General features: G+C 47.0%; 1 protein-coding gene across 6 annotated transcripts in view; it reads right to left on the minus strand.

Moving 5' to 3' along the window:
- Positions 1–1,036: 1,036 nt before the first annotated feature.
- Positions 1,037–19,846, minus strand: part of LOC105497854 (tuftelin 1) — a 44,630-nt gene continuing 25,820 nt past the window's right edge. For 3 of the 6 annotated variants that reach the window (XM_011769345.3, XM_011769346.2, XM_011769351.3), the window contains 8 exons: positions 19,306–19,371; positions 16,273–16,386; positions 11,481–11,609; positions 10,874–10,968; positions 6,410–6,515; positions 5,500–5,583; positions 3,571–3,671; positions 1,037–2,961 (listed from right to left, as the gene is read on the minus strand). In XM_011769345.3, coding sequence (XP_011767647.2) covers positions 2,898–2,961; positions 3,571–3,671; positions 5,500–5,583; positions 6,410–6,515; positions 10,874–10,968; positions 11,481–11,609; positions 16,273–16,386; positions 19,306–19,371 — 759 coding nt within the window. In that variant the 3' untranslated portion in view covers positions 1,037–2,897. The remainder of the gene's footprint in view (positions 2,962–3,570; positions 3,672–5,499; positions 5,584–6,409; positions 6,516–10,873; positions 10,969–11,480; positions 11,610–16,272; positions 16,387–19,305; positions 19,372–19,846) is intronic. The other 3 variants (XM_011769347.3, XM_011769350.3, XM_011769348.2) reach the window with 1 other exon arrangement.

Here is a 19,846-nt window from a genome sequence, read left to right on the forward strand (position 1 = left end):
TGTCCAAGGACTCTCTCAGACCCCTGGTTCGAGTCTCTGGAATGCCTCCAGACCTCTCCATTATCTGCAACACAAATCTCAGTTCCTCCCACTGAGCCCAGGATGCCCGGCGGGAGCCTCCGTTTCGTGTAGGGCAGCACACTCACTCCAGTATTCCTCCAGCTCTGAGTCTTCTTGGCACCTTGGTCAACCCCGCCCTGCTTCCATCCTGTTAATATTCTGAGAGCAAGTACAGTCTAGATCTACCCATGCCAAACAAGACTGCCAGAGAAAGAACTGAGCCACGGGTGTCAGAAGACAAATCCAGGTTTGGAAAGGAAAGAGGTTTCCAATGCGTTTGAAGCCTGCGGTGTGAATTGGCTGAGAAGCAGGAGAAGGGGGAAGAAGAGAAATCAGAGAAAAATATACACTCTTTCAATTGAAGAGGAGAACTGGGAGCTAGAAAGGAAATAAGCCAGGGATGAGGGGGTGTTGTGTTTCTGGTTTCTTTGGCCCAGAGAAGATTCGCGTAAATTCAGCTATGTCCCCATTTGGCCCTGCAGTCAACTGCCTCCTTGGCAGAAAAAAAAAGAAAAATCATGAGACTAATTGAATGATGCCCAGAGACAGCCAGAAACGAACCCCCTTGAACAGCTGCAGTCAGCATTTCCAGGGTGCTTTTCATTTCTGCAAAGGGCATGCAGTTACTCATCTACCTCCAGTGCTGCTGGGTCTATCTCTATGTAATCACAGGACTCTACCTTTGTCTCTTCCAAATGAGACACAATGCGGCCAAGCTTAGGGATCCTACAAGGCCACTGCTCCAGAGAGGGTCAAAGCTAAAGTTAGGGGCTGCCTCCTATAATCACGACTCAGACCACGGAGCTGAGCTGCTTCTAATACCTCTATAAATGCCACAAAGTCCTCATGTCATGGCATTTGGGATGTTTGGACCACACCTCCCACATGTGGATAACAGGGTGCCCATCTTCCAAGAAGCACAACAATTTTGTTCTTTCATCCCCCCTGAAAAGTGAAAGGAAACCAGACCAGGAGGTCAAAAGAGACACATTAACATAATTTATTAAATTCGCCAAAGAATATGCCACAGACAACAATATCAGAATGGGAAGAAACATGGAGATCACCTGCTCTGACCCCCTCATTTTACAAATGAGGGAACTCCCTGAAGTCCCAGGGCATTGTTATGGGCAAAGCCAGAATGTGAGCCCAGTCTTGGGACACAGAAACACACAGACTTAAGGCTTCTGGTTGTGAGCCACATAGAGCCTAAACACTTAATCCACATTTGTTTTGAATTTTTCTGATTCCTATAGTAGCATACTCTAATGCCTATCTACTTCTCAAGGCTGTAGGAAGAGCCCTAAAGAAAAACACCATGGGCCGGGCGCAGTGGCTCAAGCCTGTAATCCCAGCACTTTGGGAGGCCGAGGCAGGTGGATCACCTGAGGTCAGGAGTTCAAGACCAGCCTGGCCAACATGGTGAAACCCCACCTCTACTAAAAATACAAAAATCAGCCAGGCGTGGTGGCATGCCTATAGTCCCAGCTACTCGGGAGGCTGAGGCAGGAGAATCGCTTAAATCCGGGAGGCGGAGGTTGCAGTGAGCTGAGATCGCGCCACTGCACTTCAGCCTGGGTGACAGAGTGAGACCCCATCTCAAAAAAAAAAAAAAGACAAGAAAAAAAGAAAAACAATAAAAAAAGAAAACCATGATGACCTGCAGGGTCATTCAGAGCCAGAATAAAAGACTAATTATGGAGCAAGGAGTTCGGAAGGGCTAGTGAAGAACTCATCTGGGCCCCAGAAGAGTCCTGATTGCCCTTTTTCTCCAAACAACATATACTCTGACCCCAAAGCCTCAGGGAAAGTATACTCACCTTCCTGAGCTGCAGATCAAGTTTGAAAGAGAAAGGGAGAAGAAACAGGCAGAGGAAAGAGAAAGATTTATAATAGTGTCACTCTGACAGCTTTCCCAGTTTCAAGCAAATCCAAACATTGCAAGAGAAGGCTATAGAACTCTGGTATTATATCAATCATGAGATGTAAGCAAAACCACCAATAACTTAGCAAAATAAATACAAAGAGGATTTTGCTGGGACTGGTGGAACCCAGTGGAAACAGTTTTTAGGCTCTGGGTCAAGAAGACTGAGGTGTGCCTGGTGGTGTGCACCTTAGGGAAAATCCCTAAAGAGACTCTGGGAGTTTTCACAGTAGAGAGGAGTCACACAGAACTGTCTGTAGCCCTAGAGATTTTTTCTGCAAAAGGCTACTCCCTGAATGTACATGCCCTACTCCCCAGAAAGACACCACCACCCAAAGCTTAGGTTCACTGGCTCTCACCAGGCCTCGCCAGGTAACTCCACTATCTGTCTGCAGGAGGCCAGGGCAGCGTAGGCTGCAGGTGGAGCAAGTAGAAAAACAAACAGTTTGTTGCTAAGAACTGAGCTGTGTTTGTGGAAGGAACTTCATTCCCCCAGGACACTCTCCAATCACTCTGGACATCTGTGTCTCCAGCTTTGAGGGCTGAGGCAAATCTTGTCAACTCTCCCAATCTGATGAAGGCCTGGCTTATGGGGCAGCCAGAGTCCAGTCTACAACAGAAGGGAGGCTCTCTACAGAGAAAAATAGTCGCTGTAGGAATATAGATACTGCCCTGTCCTGCTCGCAGGACAATGTCTTCCAAAGGGCTGCCGTTGCCTTGAATAGGTGCTCATGCTCTGTCTGCCCAGCATAGAGTGGCCAGGAGCTTGGGAATGGCGAGACACAGGAGCCCTAAGTCCTGGGTGCAGCCAGGGGACAGTCAGAAAGTCAAAGTCAGCGCTAACAGCCAACAGGGGCGGTGGGCTTCTCCGAGGCAGAGGCAGCAGCAATGGCGGCATCCATCTCCAGGCAGCTCAGGTTTCCACCACTCGGATGACAGGCATGGGCTTTGGGCTGGGGGGCTTGGATATCCTAATACTGAAAAGAAGGTTGGAAACACTGAGCTGTGCTGGGAACAGCTGTGTTGTGGCCCACCCTTCACAGAGCCTGTGGAATCTTCACATTTGCCTCTGGAATCTTACACTGCAGTGCCGGCTGATCACTTGGGTTCCAAGTGCTTTAAAATGGTAATTATTCAGTGACATCTAAGAGAAGATTTGGGGCATGATACATGTGTCTTGTAGCAAGGGTGAAGAAAAGAGAGGGGCAGTTAAACAACTGAGAAGTGGATATAGCTGTGATTCTCGATTTTGTCAAGATCACGGGTCCTTTTCTGAATCTATTAGAGGCAAAATACCCTCTCCCTAGAAATATGCAAACATTATATATAAATTTTGTATACCATTTCAGGTGGTTCATACACCTCTAGAAGCCATTCATGGACCTCCTTGAGCTTGTGGTAACAGGTTCTACCCTAATTGGGTTAGAAAATGGTTCTGGCAAACAATGGGTCAGATTAGAGACTGAGGGAGGAAAGTTGGATCTAAAGGGGCCTTGTTCTTGCCCGAGCGCTAAATGTTCCACATAGCTCTGTCCCTCCTTCCCCCCTCCTCCCTGGCCCCATTCTATCTACACGTGCTCACTCACCTGCCCGGGTTGTCTGTCTTGGCCCGGGCCTGGGTGCTGAAGTTGCCATGACTGATTTGTTTTTCTATCAGGTGTTCCATCCGGTCGTGCATCTCTAAATTCTGTAACACAATCTTAGGGGTTAGAGTTGGCCTTTTTCTGGTTTCCCAGGTGTCACATTCACCTAGTGCATTCTGGTCTCACCGCCTGTGTTTGTGCTGCTGTTGCCTCTACCCCCACCATGTGTGCCACCACCTGGATACCGTCTTGCCTCGTCTTCGTGACCATAGATTGCGCTTGTCCTCCAATACCTGCTCCTCTGTAACTCTGTACAACACTGACAGACTGATGGTTTCCTATATATCCTCTACATACAGTTCTTTTTTTTTTTTTTTTTTTTTGAGACGGAGTCTGGCTCTGTTGCCCAGGCTGGAGTGCAGTGGCCAGATCTCAGCTCACTGCAAGCCCCGCCTCCCGGGTTCACGCCATTCTCCTGCCTCAGCCTCCCGAGTAGCTGGGAGTACAGGCGCCCGCCACCTCGCCCGGCTAATTTTTTTTTGTATTTTAGTAGAGACGGGGTTTCACCGTGTTAGCCAGGATGGTCTCGATCTCCTGAACTCGTGATTCGCCCGTCTCGGCCTCCCAAAGTGCTGGGATTACAGGCTTGAGCCACCGCGCCCGGCCCAGTTCTTTTTTTTTTTTTAGAGATAGAGTCCCACGCTGTTGCCCAGGCTGGAGTGCAGTGGCGTGATTATAGCTCACTGCAGCCTTGACCTCCTGGGTTCAAGTGATCCTCTCCCTTAAATCTCCCAAGTAACTGGGCTACAGATGCATGCCACCACATCTGGCTAATTAAAAAAAATTTGTTTTTCAGAGACAAAGTCTCACTATGTTGGCCTAGGTCTTGAACTCCTGGCCTCGAGCAATCCTCCCACCTCAACCTCCCTAAGTGCTGGCATTACAGGCATGAGCCACTGCACCTGGCCCCTATATATAATTTTTTGTCCTCAGTTGAGATACTCACTTGCCTTTGTTGATATGCTATTCTATAAAGCATTCTTTGGTCTTTTAAAAAATATATATATATATATATATATATATTTTTTTTTTTTTTTTTTTTTTTTGAGACGGAGTCTCGCTCTGTCGCCCAGGCTGGAGTGCAGTGGCGCGATCTCGGCTCACTGCAAGCTCCGCCTCCCGGGTTCACGCCATTCTCCTGCCTCAGCCTCCCGAGTAGCTGGGACTACAGGCGCCCACAACCGCGCCCGGCTAATTTTTTGTATTTTTAGTAGAGACGGGGTTTCACCGTGGTCTCGATCTCCTGACCTTGTGATCCGCCCGCCTCGGCCTCCCAAAGTGCTGGGATTACAGGCGTGAGCCACCGCGCCCGGCAAAAAATATATATTTTATCTCTGACTATAGACTGCAAACTCCCTAAAGATAACCCTCTCTCCCATTTATCTCCCTCACTACAAGGGATCTTCACAGAGTGTTTGCAAAGTGATCTTCGGGTAGTCAACAGATAGGTAGGGCCCTGTGGCAAAGTGGAAATTAGACTAGGAAGGCAACTCGTTAGATAATCTAGCCCTGGAAAAGACTCCATCTATATGAATGCCTCCTCCTCCTTCACAGCCCAGCACCACTGCCAGCTCCTTTGCAAAGCCTGGAGGGTCAGAATTAGCCTGCGTGCAGCCACGGCATGTGGCTTGCACCAGGATGACATGTCAATTGAAGGTGGGGTGGAGGGGGTCATCTCATCATTGTTAGCAGCTTCCTGAAGGTTCTCAGAAAATGTTTACTCAACTGAACTGAAAGTCAACCAACCACCCTGGGTATTCACTTCAGAGAGCAGCGAGACATGACAAAGACCCCTCCATAACCTCTGTCTCCCTTGTGACCACCTTCTCTTCAAGAGCCCCGTTCCCCTGCTGGGCTGCCTAGCACACACACCTCTGCCTCCAGATAGGCGATTTTCTCCTTGAGCTCCTGGATGGTGGCGTCCTTTGACTGGATCACAGCTTTTGAATTCTGGAGCTGCAAAGGTGTGGGAGACACTGGAGCTCATTTTGCAATGACTCATTACACACTCACCAGACTTTTCACCCCAGCTGCTGGGGAAGCCAGCAGAGCCCTGCAACTCCATATGACTTCATTAGCTTTTCTACAAAAGCTTCCTTTCAGTCAATATTAAACTCTTGATTATCCCAGGGGCGGGAGTGAGGAGTGTGTGAGGGGAATACCACCCTGAGAATCCAAAATAATGAATGACTCAAAACCCATTCCATTTGGTTTTGGAAAATACAAATTATTTTTTCATTCGAGACATATTTATTGAGTACTTACTACATGACAGACTCTGTTCTAGATAATGGAAAACAGCAGTAAATAAAACAGACACTAATGAGCTGACATGAAGCACATATGACCTCCCAACCTCCCAGTTACGGGGCGTTAGGCTCCCAAAACAATTCTGCAAATCGACAAATCCTTAGTATGCTACCCTCAAGCTCAGGTGGGGTAAGGCAGGAAAGCAGCCATGAGGCTCAAAGACTGATAATCTGCACAGATAACAGAGTTTATTATGACTCAACTACTCATTTACCCACACTCTTCACAGAGTATATGAGAAATTAACCTTTTCCTTCCTTTCCTATTGGAAAGCAGAGGCCAAATGGCAAACAAACAAAACAGCAGGGGAAAGATAGGAGAAAAGCAAATCCTAATAACCCGAACTCTGGTAATTGGTAGCTATAAATGTTTGACATGGGAAATGTATGAATATAAGTCAAGCTCCCTAGGAAATAAGAGCATAGACTTGGGGTGACCCCCCGAGGGCAGGTTATAAACCAAGCCCGCTTACCTGCTCTATCATTTGCCGGACTTTCCGCTGCTGGCTCTTGAGCATGTCATCCAAGTGGTGGATCTTCTCCCGCAACCCAGCCACTTCCTTCTCCAGGGCAGCAGCCCTGGGGATAAAGACCAGAAGGCTGAAGCAAGGGAACAAGATGACTTCTTTACCCAGTCACAGGAAAAGCCTTGAGCTTGGGAGCTTCCCATTAATATGATTCCCTTTGCCTGATTCCCCAGGAGGCTGCCCTGAAAAGTAGGTGGTGGGTACCTTAGAACATCACATTGGAAGCACTGAGGTCAGGAGTTCAAGATCAGCCTGGCCAACATGGTGAAACCCCATCTCTACTAAAAATACTAAAAGTAGCCAAGTGTGGTGGCGTGTGCCTGTAATCCCAGCTACTCAGGAGGCTGAGGCACGAGAATTACTTGAACCCAGGAGGCAGAGGTTGCAGTGAGCCAAGATGGTGCCACTGCACTCCAGCCTGGCCACAGAACAAGACTCTGTCCCACAAAAAAAAAGAACATCACATTGGAAGCATCATCAGGGATCACCTACTCCAAGTGAGGAAACTGAGGCTCGGAAAGGTTAGAAGGGATAAGTCATTCTGGAAAACTCTGGAGGGTAAATCTAGAAGCAACAGGTAGATGGTTCCAGGAAGCCATTTTTATATTAACACAGGAAAGACTTTCTCAGTATTAAAGCTGTCAGAAAGTGGGCAGTCTCATGTGTAATAAACTCTTCATTACTGGAAAGATTCAAGTAGAAGCTAGTATCTTCCCCACCCCACCTTTCTTTTTTTTTTTTTTTTTTTTTTTTTTTTTGGAGACAGGGTCTCACTCTGTAGCCCAGGCTGGAGTGCAGTAATGCAAACATGGCTCACTGCCGGGTTGACCTCCTGGGCTCAGGCAATCCTCCTACCTCAGTCTCCCATGTAGCTGGGACTACAGGCACATGCCACCACACCTGGCTAATTAAGAAAATTTTTTTTGGTAGCGACAGAGCCTCACCATGTTGGCCAGGCTGATCTCGAACTTTTTTTTTTTCTTTTTTTTGAGACGGAGTCTCGCTGTGTCACCCAGGCTGGAGTGCAGTGGCATGATCTAGGCTCACTGCAACCTCCACCTACCGGGTTCACGCCATTATCCTGCCTCAGCCTCCTGAGTAGCTGGGACTACAGGCACCAGCCACCACACCTGGCTAATTTTTTTGGTTTTGTTTTTTGGATTTTTAGTAGAGACAGGGTTTCACTATGTTAGCCAGGATGGTCTTGATCTCCTGACCTTGTGATCCACCCACCTCGGCCTCCCAAAGTGCTGTGATTATAGGTGTGAGCCCGGCCTCGAACTCTTAAACTCAAGCAATCCTCCTGTCCCTGCCTCCCAATGTGCTAGGATTACAGGTGTGAGCCACCATGCCCAGTTGGAGCTGGGATTATTATACTCAACACCATCAAGCTGTTGGCAGGGATTTGGAGGAGGGAGACAGGATTGCTCCTTAAAGCCCCTTTACACAATTTTGCTTCTAGGTCTCCTGATTCCCAAACCACTGTTGCTTCCTTTGCATCTTCTAAGCAGACTGAGCCAAGATCCCCCAAAGGGCAGTGTAAAATAATGAGAAATATATAATGGGTCTCCGTCCCGGTTCCTGCCATACAGCTCCTATGTTTTGTTATAATATTTGGTCACATTCCCTGGTTCCTGAGCCTTGGAATCTCCAAGACTGACGAGTGTCTTTCTGTATGCTAATGATGACTGGTGGCTGGGGTCCCTAGACAGCTTCAGGACGGGGCTAGTCAAAAGACCAAGGCATGATTAAAGGGTTGAAACTTTCAGCCCCACAATTCCTGCTAACGTCTGGGAAAGGGACAGGGATAGGAGCTAGAGACTAAACTAATCACCAGTGGCCAATAATTTAATCAATCATGCCTATGTGATGAACCTCCCCGTAAGAACCCAAAACAAAGGGGTTCAGAGCTTCCAGCTTGGTTAATGCATCCACATGCTGACCTTGCCCTATGTACCTCATCTGTCTGTTGATTTGAATCCTTTATCATAACCCGTAATAATAAGTGAAATGTTGGCCAGGTGCAGTGGCTCACGAATATAATCCCAGCACTCTGGGAAGGTGAGGTGGGAGGACTGCTTGAGCCCAGGAGTTCGAGACCAGCTTGGGCAACATGGCAAGACCCTGTCTCAATGAAAAAATTTTTAAATTAAAAACTAAGTAGGCCAGGCATGGTGGCTCACGCTTGTAATCCCAGGACTTTGGGAGGCCAAGGCGGGCAGACTGCCTGAGGTCAGGAGTTCAAGACCAGCCTGGCCAACATGGTGAAACTCCATCTCTACTAAAAATACAAAAAATTATCCAGGCGTGGTGGCACATGCCTGTAGTCCTAGCTACTCAGGAGGCTGAGGCCGGAGAATTGCCTGAACCCGGGAGGCGGAGGTTGCAGTGAGCTGAGATTGCACCACTGCACTCCAGCCTGGGCAACAGAGTGAGACTTGGTCTCAAAAAAATAAATAAATAAATAAGGAAAATGTTTCCCTGAGTTCTATGACAGCAAACCCATTACAGCAAGTTATCAAACCTGAAAAGAGGATATGGGAACCCCTAATTTATAGCCAAGTTGGACAGAAGTGTAGGTACCCTAGACCCCACCACTTGTGACTGGCATCTGAAGTAGGGGCAGTCTTGCGGGACTGGCCCTTAACCTGAGGCTGTGCACTAACTCTGGGTTATCTCAGAATTGAATTAAAGTATAGGGTACCCAGCTGGTATCAACTGAGAGTTGGAGAAGTGCTTGGTATGGAAAACCCATATATTTGGTGTAAGAAGCGTTATGAGTAGAGGAACAGTCTTGTTTTAGTCAGGTTACTTGGGAGAGTATCAGGGTTTGGGCCCCTGAAGAATCCATCACTCCCCAGTTCTGCCTGAGGAAGCTGACAAATGCATGTTGCTTGGGGTACCATGCAACCTGAGCTACCCCTTATCCTTCCTAAACTCCAAGCATTCTAAATTTCCACTGTCAGCTCTCCAATGCCCTACTTCTCAGTCTCCTTTTATGTAGAAATCAGCACGTACTTGACACAGCTGTCACTGCCATTCCCAAGCCCTGGCTTCTGATTATCTAGCCCTTTTGTCTCTCTTGCTCTGCCCATGCGCACCTACCCACCGAGGAAGGAGTGCTGATTAATTCTGACATTAATTCTGATACAAAGTCCAGTCAGAAAGGAGGCTACAATATGACGTGTGTATGACATGCCAGGAAGGTCATATCTAGGTTATTCTAAAGGAGAGAAAATGCTTCCAGAAGACTGAGGGGCCCTAAAGGGCAAGAATTGTGTCTGTTCTTCTTAGAATTCCTTAAAAGGCCCTTCAGATAATGTCTTGTTGAACTAAAAAAGGTCCACCTTATACGATGAAGATCAAACCAAATATGCTGATGTTAAATGTGATTTACCATTTGAGGTCTTATTTATTAATTGCCAACAGCATAATTTTCAAATTCCTGAAGATCTAGAAGGCACAATCTTTGCTCTGTAGGTTTCATTGGTTGTCCGGGGCCTCTGATTTCCTCTGATCAGAGAGAATTTGCAAAACCCTCTCACCTTGGAAGTAGAAAGGATCTCAGTGATCACCTATGGGACTCTGCTGACAGGTGGTTCTCAGTTTCTATCTGCATTGCTTCAAGTAACAGGAAGTTCAGTATCTCCTCATGAAGCTGCTCATTCCATTTTTCTTTCTTTTTTTTTTTTTTTTTTTTGAGACGGAGTCTCACTCTGTCGCCCAGGCTGGAGTGCAGTGGCCGGATCTCAGCTCACTGCAAGCTCCGCCTCCCGGGTTCACGCCATTCTCCTGCCTCAGCCTCCCGAGTAGCTGGGACTACAGGCACCCGCCACCTCGCCCGGCTAGTTTTTTGTATTTTTTAGTAGAGACGGGGTTTCACCGTGTTTGCCAGGATGGCCTCGATCTCCTGACCTTGTGATCCGCCCATCTCGGCCTCCCAAAGTGCTGAGATTACAGGCTTAAGCCACCGCGCCCGGCAGCTCATTCCATTTTTCATCAGCATGACTGTTAATCAATTCTACCCTCAAACAGTTTACAGTCAGTTTTTGTTTCAGCGGGGAGGAAACGAAGGCATAACATATCCACCGCACTAATCTGTGGAATGACACACAGCAACAGCAGATGCTCCACCAGCTCTTGCTTGCCCTTGGCTCTAAAACTGTGAAAGCCTTTTCTTTAGGTTATTACCCCATGGAAAATGAACTCCCTGGAGATGGCGGCCTCCCAAATGGTATCTCTTGGGTGGGGCTCCACCCTGAGCAAGCTCATGGTGAGTCAGAGCTGGAAGATCTGACATCAGCACCAGCTTCCTCCCCAGACCAGGCCACCACAGGAGCGACAGGCTGCATGGCCCGCCCTCCCCTCCCTGCAACCCAACTTCACCGTGCACAAGAGCCAAGCCCTTACTTTTCTCGTTCTGCTTGGCAGTCAGCATTGTTGCTCCGAAGTTCCTCTAGGGCCACCTCCCCTTCCCTGACTTTCGCCAGTAAGGCCTGATGCTCCTGGGTGGGCCACAAAAGAAAATCTAGGATGAGAAGATGGCAACAGTCTCTGTGTTTGGGGTGAGATGGGTGCCAGGCTGGGACTTAGCCCCTGCTGGGCCTGGACAGCTGCCAAAGAGCAGCAAGATGAGCTGGTTTGATGGGGCGCCCTCCCTTGACGAGGAGAACCCTTCCCACTCTCACTCAGCCTCACCCAGCTGCCCTGAGGCAGAACCCAGCCCTGCATCATGCAGGCCCACTCGCCATCTATGGTTGCCAGTCCCTGAGAAACCAGGACTTCAAAAGGGGCATCTGTACAGGAAACTAATGTGGAAATAGGATCAACGCTAGTTACGGGGAGGTTAATTCCTTGAAGGCTAAAAGATGTTTGAAGGGATCTGCCAAAGGAAGCTGTGAAGTGTGCTTTTCTGGAGACGCTTGGAAAAGAAGGGTCTTGGCAACCGTTTCAATCCACCCACAGGCCCCTTCCAGCCCAGGAGTCCAGGCAATGACAACCAAGATCCCCCAATTACCGTCTCCATCCCTAGTAAGCGCCTCTGCAGCTCTCCAACTTCTGCCTCTTTCTGCTCCACTCTGTCCTCCTCTCTCTGAAGGGCCACATTACTCTGTTCTGCTTCTCTCTGGTACCGGCTGAGTGTGACCTAAAACACGGGACAGGAATATGTTAAATGGTGTGGAAAAAAGAACAAACATGGAAAAAAACCTTAGAAAAGAACCCAGGAACCTGGGTGGCTCTGGAGCCATGACAGGAGAAAGCTGGTGACACTGATGGGCACACCACCACCTCCCCTTCGCTGTGCAGGACCACCTCAGCACTCCAGCAGTATCAGTCTATTTCCAGGGTTAACTGGCTCACAGTTGATTGAGGTCCACTTTAAAGTGACACCTGGAACCCACAAGCACCACTTTTCAGATAGGTGACTCCTTCAACTCCTTCACCACCACCCAAGCTTAACCCAATGTTGTGGCTTTCCTACAAATTCAAAAGCAAATAATCCCAGGGAGGATACCTCCAGCTCCTTCCTTCTGTCTCCTCAACACCTCCCACCCTCACTTCCAGCAATAGAGCCCACACACGACAGCCAAAATGGCACCTGGAAGGGCTACTAAGCATCAGGAAGAATTCATCTTATTTATTTATTTATTTATTTATTTATTTATTTATTTATTGAGACAGAGTTTCACTCTTGTTGCCCAGGCTGGGGTACAATGGCGCGATCTCGGCTCACTACAACCTCTGCCTCCCGGGTTCAAGTGATTCTCCTGCCTCAGCCTCCCAAGTAGCTGGGATTACAGGCATGCACCACCACGCGCAGCTAATTTTGTATTTTTAGTAGAGACGAGGTTTCTCCATGTTGGTCAGGCTGGTCTCGAATTCCTGACCTCAGGTGATCCGCCCGTTTTGGCCTCCCAAAGTGATGGGATTACAGGCGTGAGCCACTGCGACCAGACAAATCTGTCTTTTATCAGAGATGAGAAACCAATTTAGAGAGGACAGAAGCAGAATGTTAGAATGAGAAAGCAAAGAACTTGCCTCCTTTCTTCCACCCTTACGTCTTTCCAACTCCTACTCATCTTCCAGGTCTCACTTAGATGACCCTTCTTCCAGAGAGCCTGAGGGAGGAGCCCCTCCTTCGTGTGCCCAGGGAGAGGACACACAAGGAACACACGGCCTTCCCTCTCATAGCAGTGAACAGATTTTGCCCAGTCACTGTGTGCACCCTGAAGTAGACTGTCAGTGTCCTGATGGCACAGACTGAGCACCATTACACTTCTAGAGCTCCCATAGTACCTCGTATGCAGTAACTACTCAATAAAATCATGAGTGGAACTGATGTTCATCTAATCCAACCCTCTCCTTTAACAAGTAAAGATCAACTGACCTATTCAAGGTTACCCAGCTAGTGAATGACAGCCAGTGCTAGGACCCAGATACTTCACCATCCATTTCAGTGCTTCCCAGGTACCTCACACTGACTGCTCATCATTTATTAAAAAAGAATCCAGGTAACTTCTGGAAAGCCTAGCTTAGCCAGCCCTGGGAAAACAGAACATCAGCAGCCAGTTTGTCCGGCCCTTCCCAAGGTCAGAACTGGGGAGGAGAAAGTACAGCACACGGTGATGTGTGATGGGATGTGTCTATGCTACACACCAGCCCTGTCCAGAGCAAACTCACTCTCACTGCAAATCCTTCTTGACAGCAAGCAGCCAGTAGAACAGGAAACCCGTGCTTAATGGCAAGTTATTTTCATGGTAATTGATCATCTTGCCCTTCCTACCCCGAGGTTCAGAAAACTAGACCAGGGAGTCCAATTCACTAGGAGAGACTGAGACAAGCCTTCAAATGACCCATATTAACCTGAAACAGGCCATTCCCATAGGCAGGAACTTAAAAGTAAGGCCTTTCATTTCTGTATGTAAATAAACACTGCACCGAGGTTGATGTGAGCTCAAGCACAGTGTTAACAAGGCCATGGTCCGATTCTTGCACCCCACTGTCGGAGCAAAAGGTTAAAAAAAAAATACGGACTCCCCTTCCACATTTGACTCCGTAGCTCCAGCCAACCCTGCCCCCAAGGGAACCTCTTAATTATAAAAAGGTTGCCAACCTAGCCCAACAGTGGGAATGACCCAAGGAGCATCTCCTTTTTCAAAAAAAAATTACTCATGTATTATATTATTTTTTAGACAAGGTCTCAATCTGTTGCCCAGGCGAGAGTGCAGTGGTGTAATCATAGCTCACCACAGCCTCCACCTCCTGGGCTCCAAAGATCCTCCCACCTCAGCCTTCCAAGTAGCTGGAGCCACAGGCTTGCTCCACCACACCGGGCTAATTTTTTTATTTTTGTAGAGATGAGATCTATGTTGGCCAGGCTGGTCTCAAACTCCTGGGCTCAAGGATCCTCCTGCCTCAGCCTCCTGAGGGATTACAGGTGTGAGCCACAGCGCCCAGCAAGAAGCATCTCCTACTGCAGGTGGTGCTGCATACTATGGGGTTAAGAAAAATAAACCCTTCTAAATTCTGGACAGTGGGCTACAGCTGTCAGGGTACTTTTGCTCAGGCTCTGAAATCCAGAGCAGCAGACTCCTCCATGTGTGATTAAAACCAGCAAGTATTTCTGTTAATTTCCACAACTTCATAATGCCTCTCAATGCAGATTTTTTTTTTCCAAAATTCACAACCTGGTCAGTGCTAGAGCCTCAACCTTACTTTCCTCCCGTTTTGTTTGGAAAAGGTAGGAAACAGCTGGTCACCAACTGATATATCACCAACTAAATTACACAAATTGTGGAATCTGAAATAGATGCAACATACCCCTTCACCACACAGCTCCTTTGTTCTGAGATGACAAACTAATTTTAATATTACCCTAAGTCCAAGCTATTTACAATAGGAAAATCTCCTTGTTAAACTGATTGCTAAGAAAAATATAGACAATTTTATATTTCTAAAACCCTTCAGAATAATCAAGTGCCCTCACATATATTACCTCACTCGATCTACACAACAAACTTGTAAGGTGTATTCCATTAACCCTTTTTCCAAAAGTTGAAACAGATGCTCAGAGAGGTTAAACTACTTGTTCTAATAAGACTTCGGCTAACACAGTTTATCATCCTTGGTGCCCTTCCTCCTCACCCCCAAGCCTCCTCTCAAAAATTCTCCTCCTCAGTTCCATGAAAATGAAGAGTTCAGGCTGGCGTTTCTCTTTTTACCAGCTCCCAGCATGCCTACGCAGGATATAACCCTATCATAACATATTTATGACACAAAGAATATGTTACTTGTGGAAGAACAAAAGCAGGTAACAAATGGTTAACTTCACACAGAGCAGTTGGAAAACTGCCCATGGGCCAGGTGTGGTGGCTCATGCCTGTAATCCCCACACTTTGGGAGGCCAAGGCACGCAGACTGCTTGAGCCTAGGAGTTTGAGACCAGCCTGGACAACATGACAAGACCCTGTCTCTACAAAAGGCACAAAAATTAGACAAGCATGGTGGTGTGCACCTGTTGTCCCAACTACTCAGGAGGCTGAGGTGGGAGATGGCTTGAGTCTGGGAGGTGGAGGTTGCATTGAGCCAAGATTGTGCCACTGCACTCAAGCCTGGCAACAGAGTGGGACCCTGTCAAGAAAGGAAAGGAAAGGAAGGGAGGGGAGGGGAGGGGAGGGGAGGGGAGGGGAGGGGAAGGAAGGTTGCATTGAGCCAAGATTGGGCCACTGCACTCAAGCCTGGCAACAGAGTGGGACCCTGTCAAGAAAGGAAAGGAAAGGAAGGGAGGGGAGGGGAGGGGAGGGGAGGGGAGGGAAGGGGAGGGAAGGGGAGGGAAGGGAAGGGAAGGGAAGAGAAGGGAGGAAGGGAGGAAGGAAACTGCCCATGTACCTTGTTTTATACTCAAAGAATTTTCTAGAAAACATGGAAGACCTCACATATAGTAGGGGGCTTTACTCTCCATTTATAGACTTCTGTACTATAACAGTAATTAATATACTCATTCCAGGCCGGGCACGGTGGCTCACGCCTGTAATCCCAGCACTTTGGGAGGCTGAGGCAGGTGGATCACAAGGTCAGGAGATCGAGACCAGCCTGGCCAACATGGTGAAACCCCGTCTCTAATAAAAACACAAAAATTAGCTGGGCATGGTGGCACGTGCCTGTAATCCCAGCTACTTGGGAGGCTGAGGCAGGAGAATCACTTGAACCTGGGAGGCGAAACTTGCAGTGAGCCAAGATTGTGCCACTGCACTCCAGCTTGGTGGCAGAGTGAAAAAAAGATACTCATTCTAGACCACAAAGCTCTGCAAAGCTGAGTCTAGAGCCCAAATCCTCCAACTCGATGGGTGCAGTTCTTTCTACAACAACACAGATTTAGTCACTCATCCAGTCCACGTTTATGAAGCACCTATCTAATACCAGGTATTGCGCCAGACACTAGGGACGCGGGGGTGACATGCCAACAGCAGTCCTTGCCTGCACAGAGTCTCAAGAGCCCAGGGATTCTTACCACGACACAGACAGAAATGACTTCTGAATCACTGGCTGCCCCAGATGGGCACCACCCTCAAATTCATCAGAACAGAGAATCCCAAGCTGACCTTTGAACTATGGGCCGGCCTTGGACAGTAAACAGTATAAACGTCCAGGAGAGGGAGAAGCAGACAAGCGTTCCAGGCTTCACAGTCTTGTTTTCCAGTTTGTGGCACTCAGCCAGAGAGACAGGAAGTCCAAGCTGAGACATCACTGGCACCTGTGTTCAGTAGCCCATCCCTTAGGGTACCTTCTCCCCAAATCCCAAATCTCACCTCAAAAGCCACACGGTCTGACTGGTGTTGCCGCTCGGCCTCCTGAAGCTTGGCCAGTAAGTCCTGCACAGTCTTCCTCAAGCTCTCAACATCCTCATTTATACAGGTGTCCACCTACAGCCAGAGCAAGGAAGGGAAGAGGAAGCCATCAAGTTTCTGACTCAGCAATAAAAGTCCCCTCCCAGGCACACACTGGTTTGGACCATCTCGTCCAGACCACCCTCACAAAAGAACTGTCGTCACACAAGGGGAGAGTTACCTTAGGCAGCCAGGAATTCTGAGTTATTCAATGAAACATTGTCCTTTCATACCCTAAAGAACCCTGCTAGCCTCAAAACACCCAATTATTTTAGGACATGCTCAGTAGTATTTCACTTATGTATCCACTGATTGATTTCTTGGCGACTATGTGGCTGCTGTCTCTACGTGTGTGTCCTATTTCCCTCTATCCGCCTACAACTCTCTGAGAGCAGAGACCATGTTCCCCTTTGGACTACAGTTCCCACAGGACAGGGACTATGTCGCACCCATCACAAAGGGAGTGGTCCAAAAGCACATCCTTTACCATTCTCAGCTTTTGGCACGGAGAGCAGCATATAAAGGGTTACTGATGGATGGACAGGTTTATGGCAAAAGCATGCCAAAGGAATCTGATTCGATGTGGAAAACGGTGTCTCATCGAGGTAACTGCTCAGTCTCTCCCAGACACACCCAACCGTGGGCTGGTGGTTAGGGATGAGCTAACACGTAGGGTCTCGCCCCCGTCTCTGCTGCACAGGCACCAGACACTTCGATTACGAACTCCCTGTGAGTTTGACAGAAAAATCTCTCCCAATCTTGCACAGTGGGAAGCAGCAACGCCTTCAAACCAGAGCTCAGAGCTCTCGGCTGGGAGGAGGGAGACAGGGTCCCAGTCTCTGCATTATCATCCTGTGGGTGACAATGAAGAAATGAAGTCCTGTGGGCCTTCATTTCTTTATCTGTGAGGCAGTAAGTACACTCCCTACCACACCCTGCCTTACAGGCTGCCTCAAAACCAGGTAAGATAACATCCGGTACAGCTTTGAGCTTGTGAGAAGAAAGAGGCCAAACAGATATTACCAGGTGTTATTGTAATTTGTTGCCAACAATGTATTTGCCAAATATGGTGATTCAAAAGAAGGAGAAAGTCCAAGCTTCACATCTAAAGCAAGTGGTTAAGAATCACAGCATTCCAAATCTAGATGTCATAAGTTATCCAGTCAATTTCCCTAAATCCTCACCTGAGCCAATGGGCAGGTGAAAATGTTTTAAAAGGCTCCTGGAACACAACTATTATGCACTTATTTCAAAGAGTGTTCTCATAAGGCTGTTTAATGGCATGGAAAACTTTCATGAAAATATTATTTCATCATGTGATATAATATGAAGCAAAAAAGTAAGTTATAAAACTACACGTAGAGGCAGAAGCAATGAACTAGATTTTAATACAGCAATTTAGATAGATCCTAAAAAACATGGTACCAGGGAAAATAAGAACAAGCTACTGGGTAGGCTGAGGTGGGAGGACTGCTTGAAGAAGATATAGCACAAGTTCATCACGTATATTGAAACATTTTACAGACATATTTAAAGCCATATATTGAATTCATTAGAGTGAGTGCCTCTTGCAGGAGGTGGAGAGGCAAAAAAACCAAAAAAAAAAACTAAAACCAGTGAGAGGACTTGACAGGACCCACGAGGACGATGTGCCATGAACTAATGGGTGGGTCTGATTCAACCTATACCTGAGGGCCAAAAACACCAAATGCCAAAACATACCCAACTAAAGAAACAAACAAAAAAAAAAATTATAAAGACATGCCACATACTGTACAATGTGAATATTATAAATATATATTTGCATTCAGGGAAAGATGAAATTTCACTGTGGTTTTTCTCTGAGTAGATTACAAGCGACATTTTTTTCTTCTTTCACTTTTCTGTGTTTCTGAATTTTCCAAATTTTCTACAGTATGAATGTTTTGTATTATATAATCACAAAAAAACATAATAACACACTTTTTAAAAATACAGTCATGGTGGCCGGGTGCAGTGGCTCATGCCTGTAATCCTAACACTTTGGGAGGCCGAGGTGGGTGGATCACCTGAGGTCAGGAGTTCGAGACCAGCTTGGCCAACATGGTGAAACCCCATCTCTACTAAAAATACAAACATTAGCCAGGCGTGGTGGCTCATGCCTGTAGTCCCAGCTACTCAGGAGGCTGAGGCACGAGAATTGCTTGAACCCAGGAGGCGGAGGTTGCAGTGAGCCAAGATCACACCACTGCACTGCATCCTGGGTGACAGAGTAAGACTCTGTCAGTCAATCAGTCAATTGATCAAGTACAGCCATGGAAGGAAATACTATGTAGTTATTCAAAAGAATGAGGTAGATTTATTATATACTGACATGGAAAGAAGGTTATAATATACTCTTTAGTTAAAAAAAAAAAAGCAAGCAAAGAAAAATGTATTTACCATCCTATAGTTGAGAAAAGCACATATATATTATATACATATATTTATCATGTATATATGGTATGTATATAACATATACATGATGTTTAAATATGGTTGTCTATGTATATAAAAATATTCTAGAATACTGGCACTCAACTTTAGCTAAACATTAGTATCACCTGAAGAGCTCTTAAAAGTCCTGATGCCCAGGCCACCTATTGGAACAATGAAATGACAAGCTCTAGGGATGGGACCCAGGCATCATATCCTTTAAAGCTTGCAAGGCCATTCCAATGAGCAGCTGAGGCTGAGAAGCACTGCCCTAGAAAGATCCACCCACTTCAATCTGTTAACAGTGGATACTTGTAAGGAGTGAGATTGGGGAAGGAGAATTTCCACTCTTTATATTTCTCTGTTGTTTGAATTTTTATGTCAACTACTACTCTTGTATTTAATGAGAGAGAGAGAGAGAAAGCAATAAACAAAAGGATGGGGAGGAGGCAATCCTGCCCCTGGCTAAGCAGAGCCACCGTTGTGTCCTCTGTTACCCACCTCAGGTGGGCTGCTGTACAGGGCCGTGGGACTCTGACTAAAGCCATTTGGCTTTTCTAGCACCACCTGTTCAAAGAAAAATAAAATTGGGAGTTAAAACAGATGAAAGCAACCAACTTTGAACATTATTCTCCTAACACTCAAATCTTAGAGAAAGACAGGGAGAGAGAGAGGAAGGTGAAAGGGAGGCAGGGAGAGAGAAAAAGACAGGGAGGGAGAAAAAGGAAGGAATTAAGAAAAGAAAAGAGGAAGAGGGAAGGAAGGGAAAGAAAAAAAGATTCCTAGTGTTCCCAGAGAAAACAGAAACAAGAGGGGGTGGAGAAATGTGTGTGGCCTTGAAAGGGAACACCCTAGCCTTATAGGGAGGATGAAAAAACCTCAGGCTAAAACCTTTCAGCAGATAGAAAAGTATGTGTAGTCCATTCTTCTTAGCCAGGGAATAAGTGCAGCTGCCTGACACAAACAAAGAGTTTCCCTTGCCCCCAGGGATCCTGGCAAAGTTTGACAAAGCAAAAATTACAAAGGGAAGCCTTTTTAAATT

The sequence above is a fragment of the Macaca nemestrina genome, chromosome 1 (genome assembly GCF_043159975.1).
Source record: "Macaca nemestrina isolate mMacNem1 chromosome 1, mMacNem.hap1, whole genome shotgun sequence".
NCBI lineage: Eukaryota > Metazoa > Chordata > Mammalia > Primates > Cercopithecidae > Macaca > Macaca nemestrina.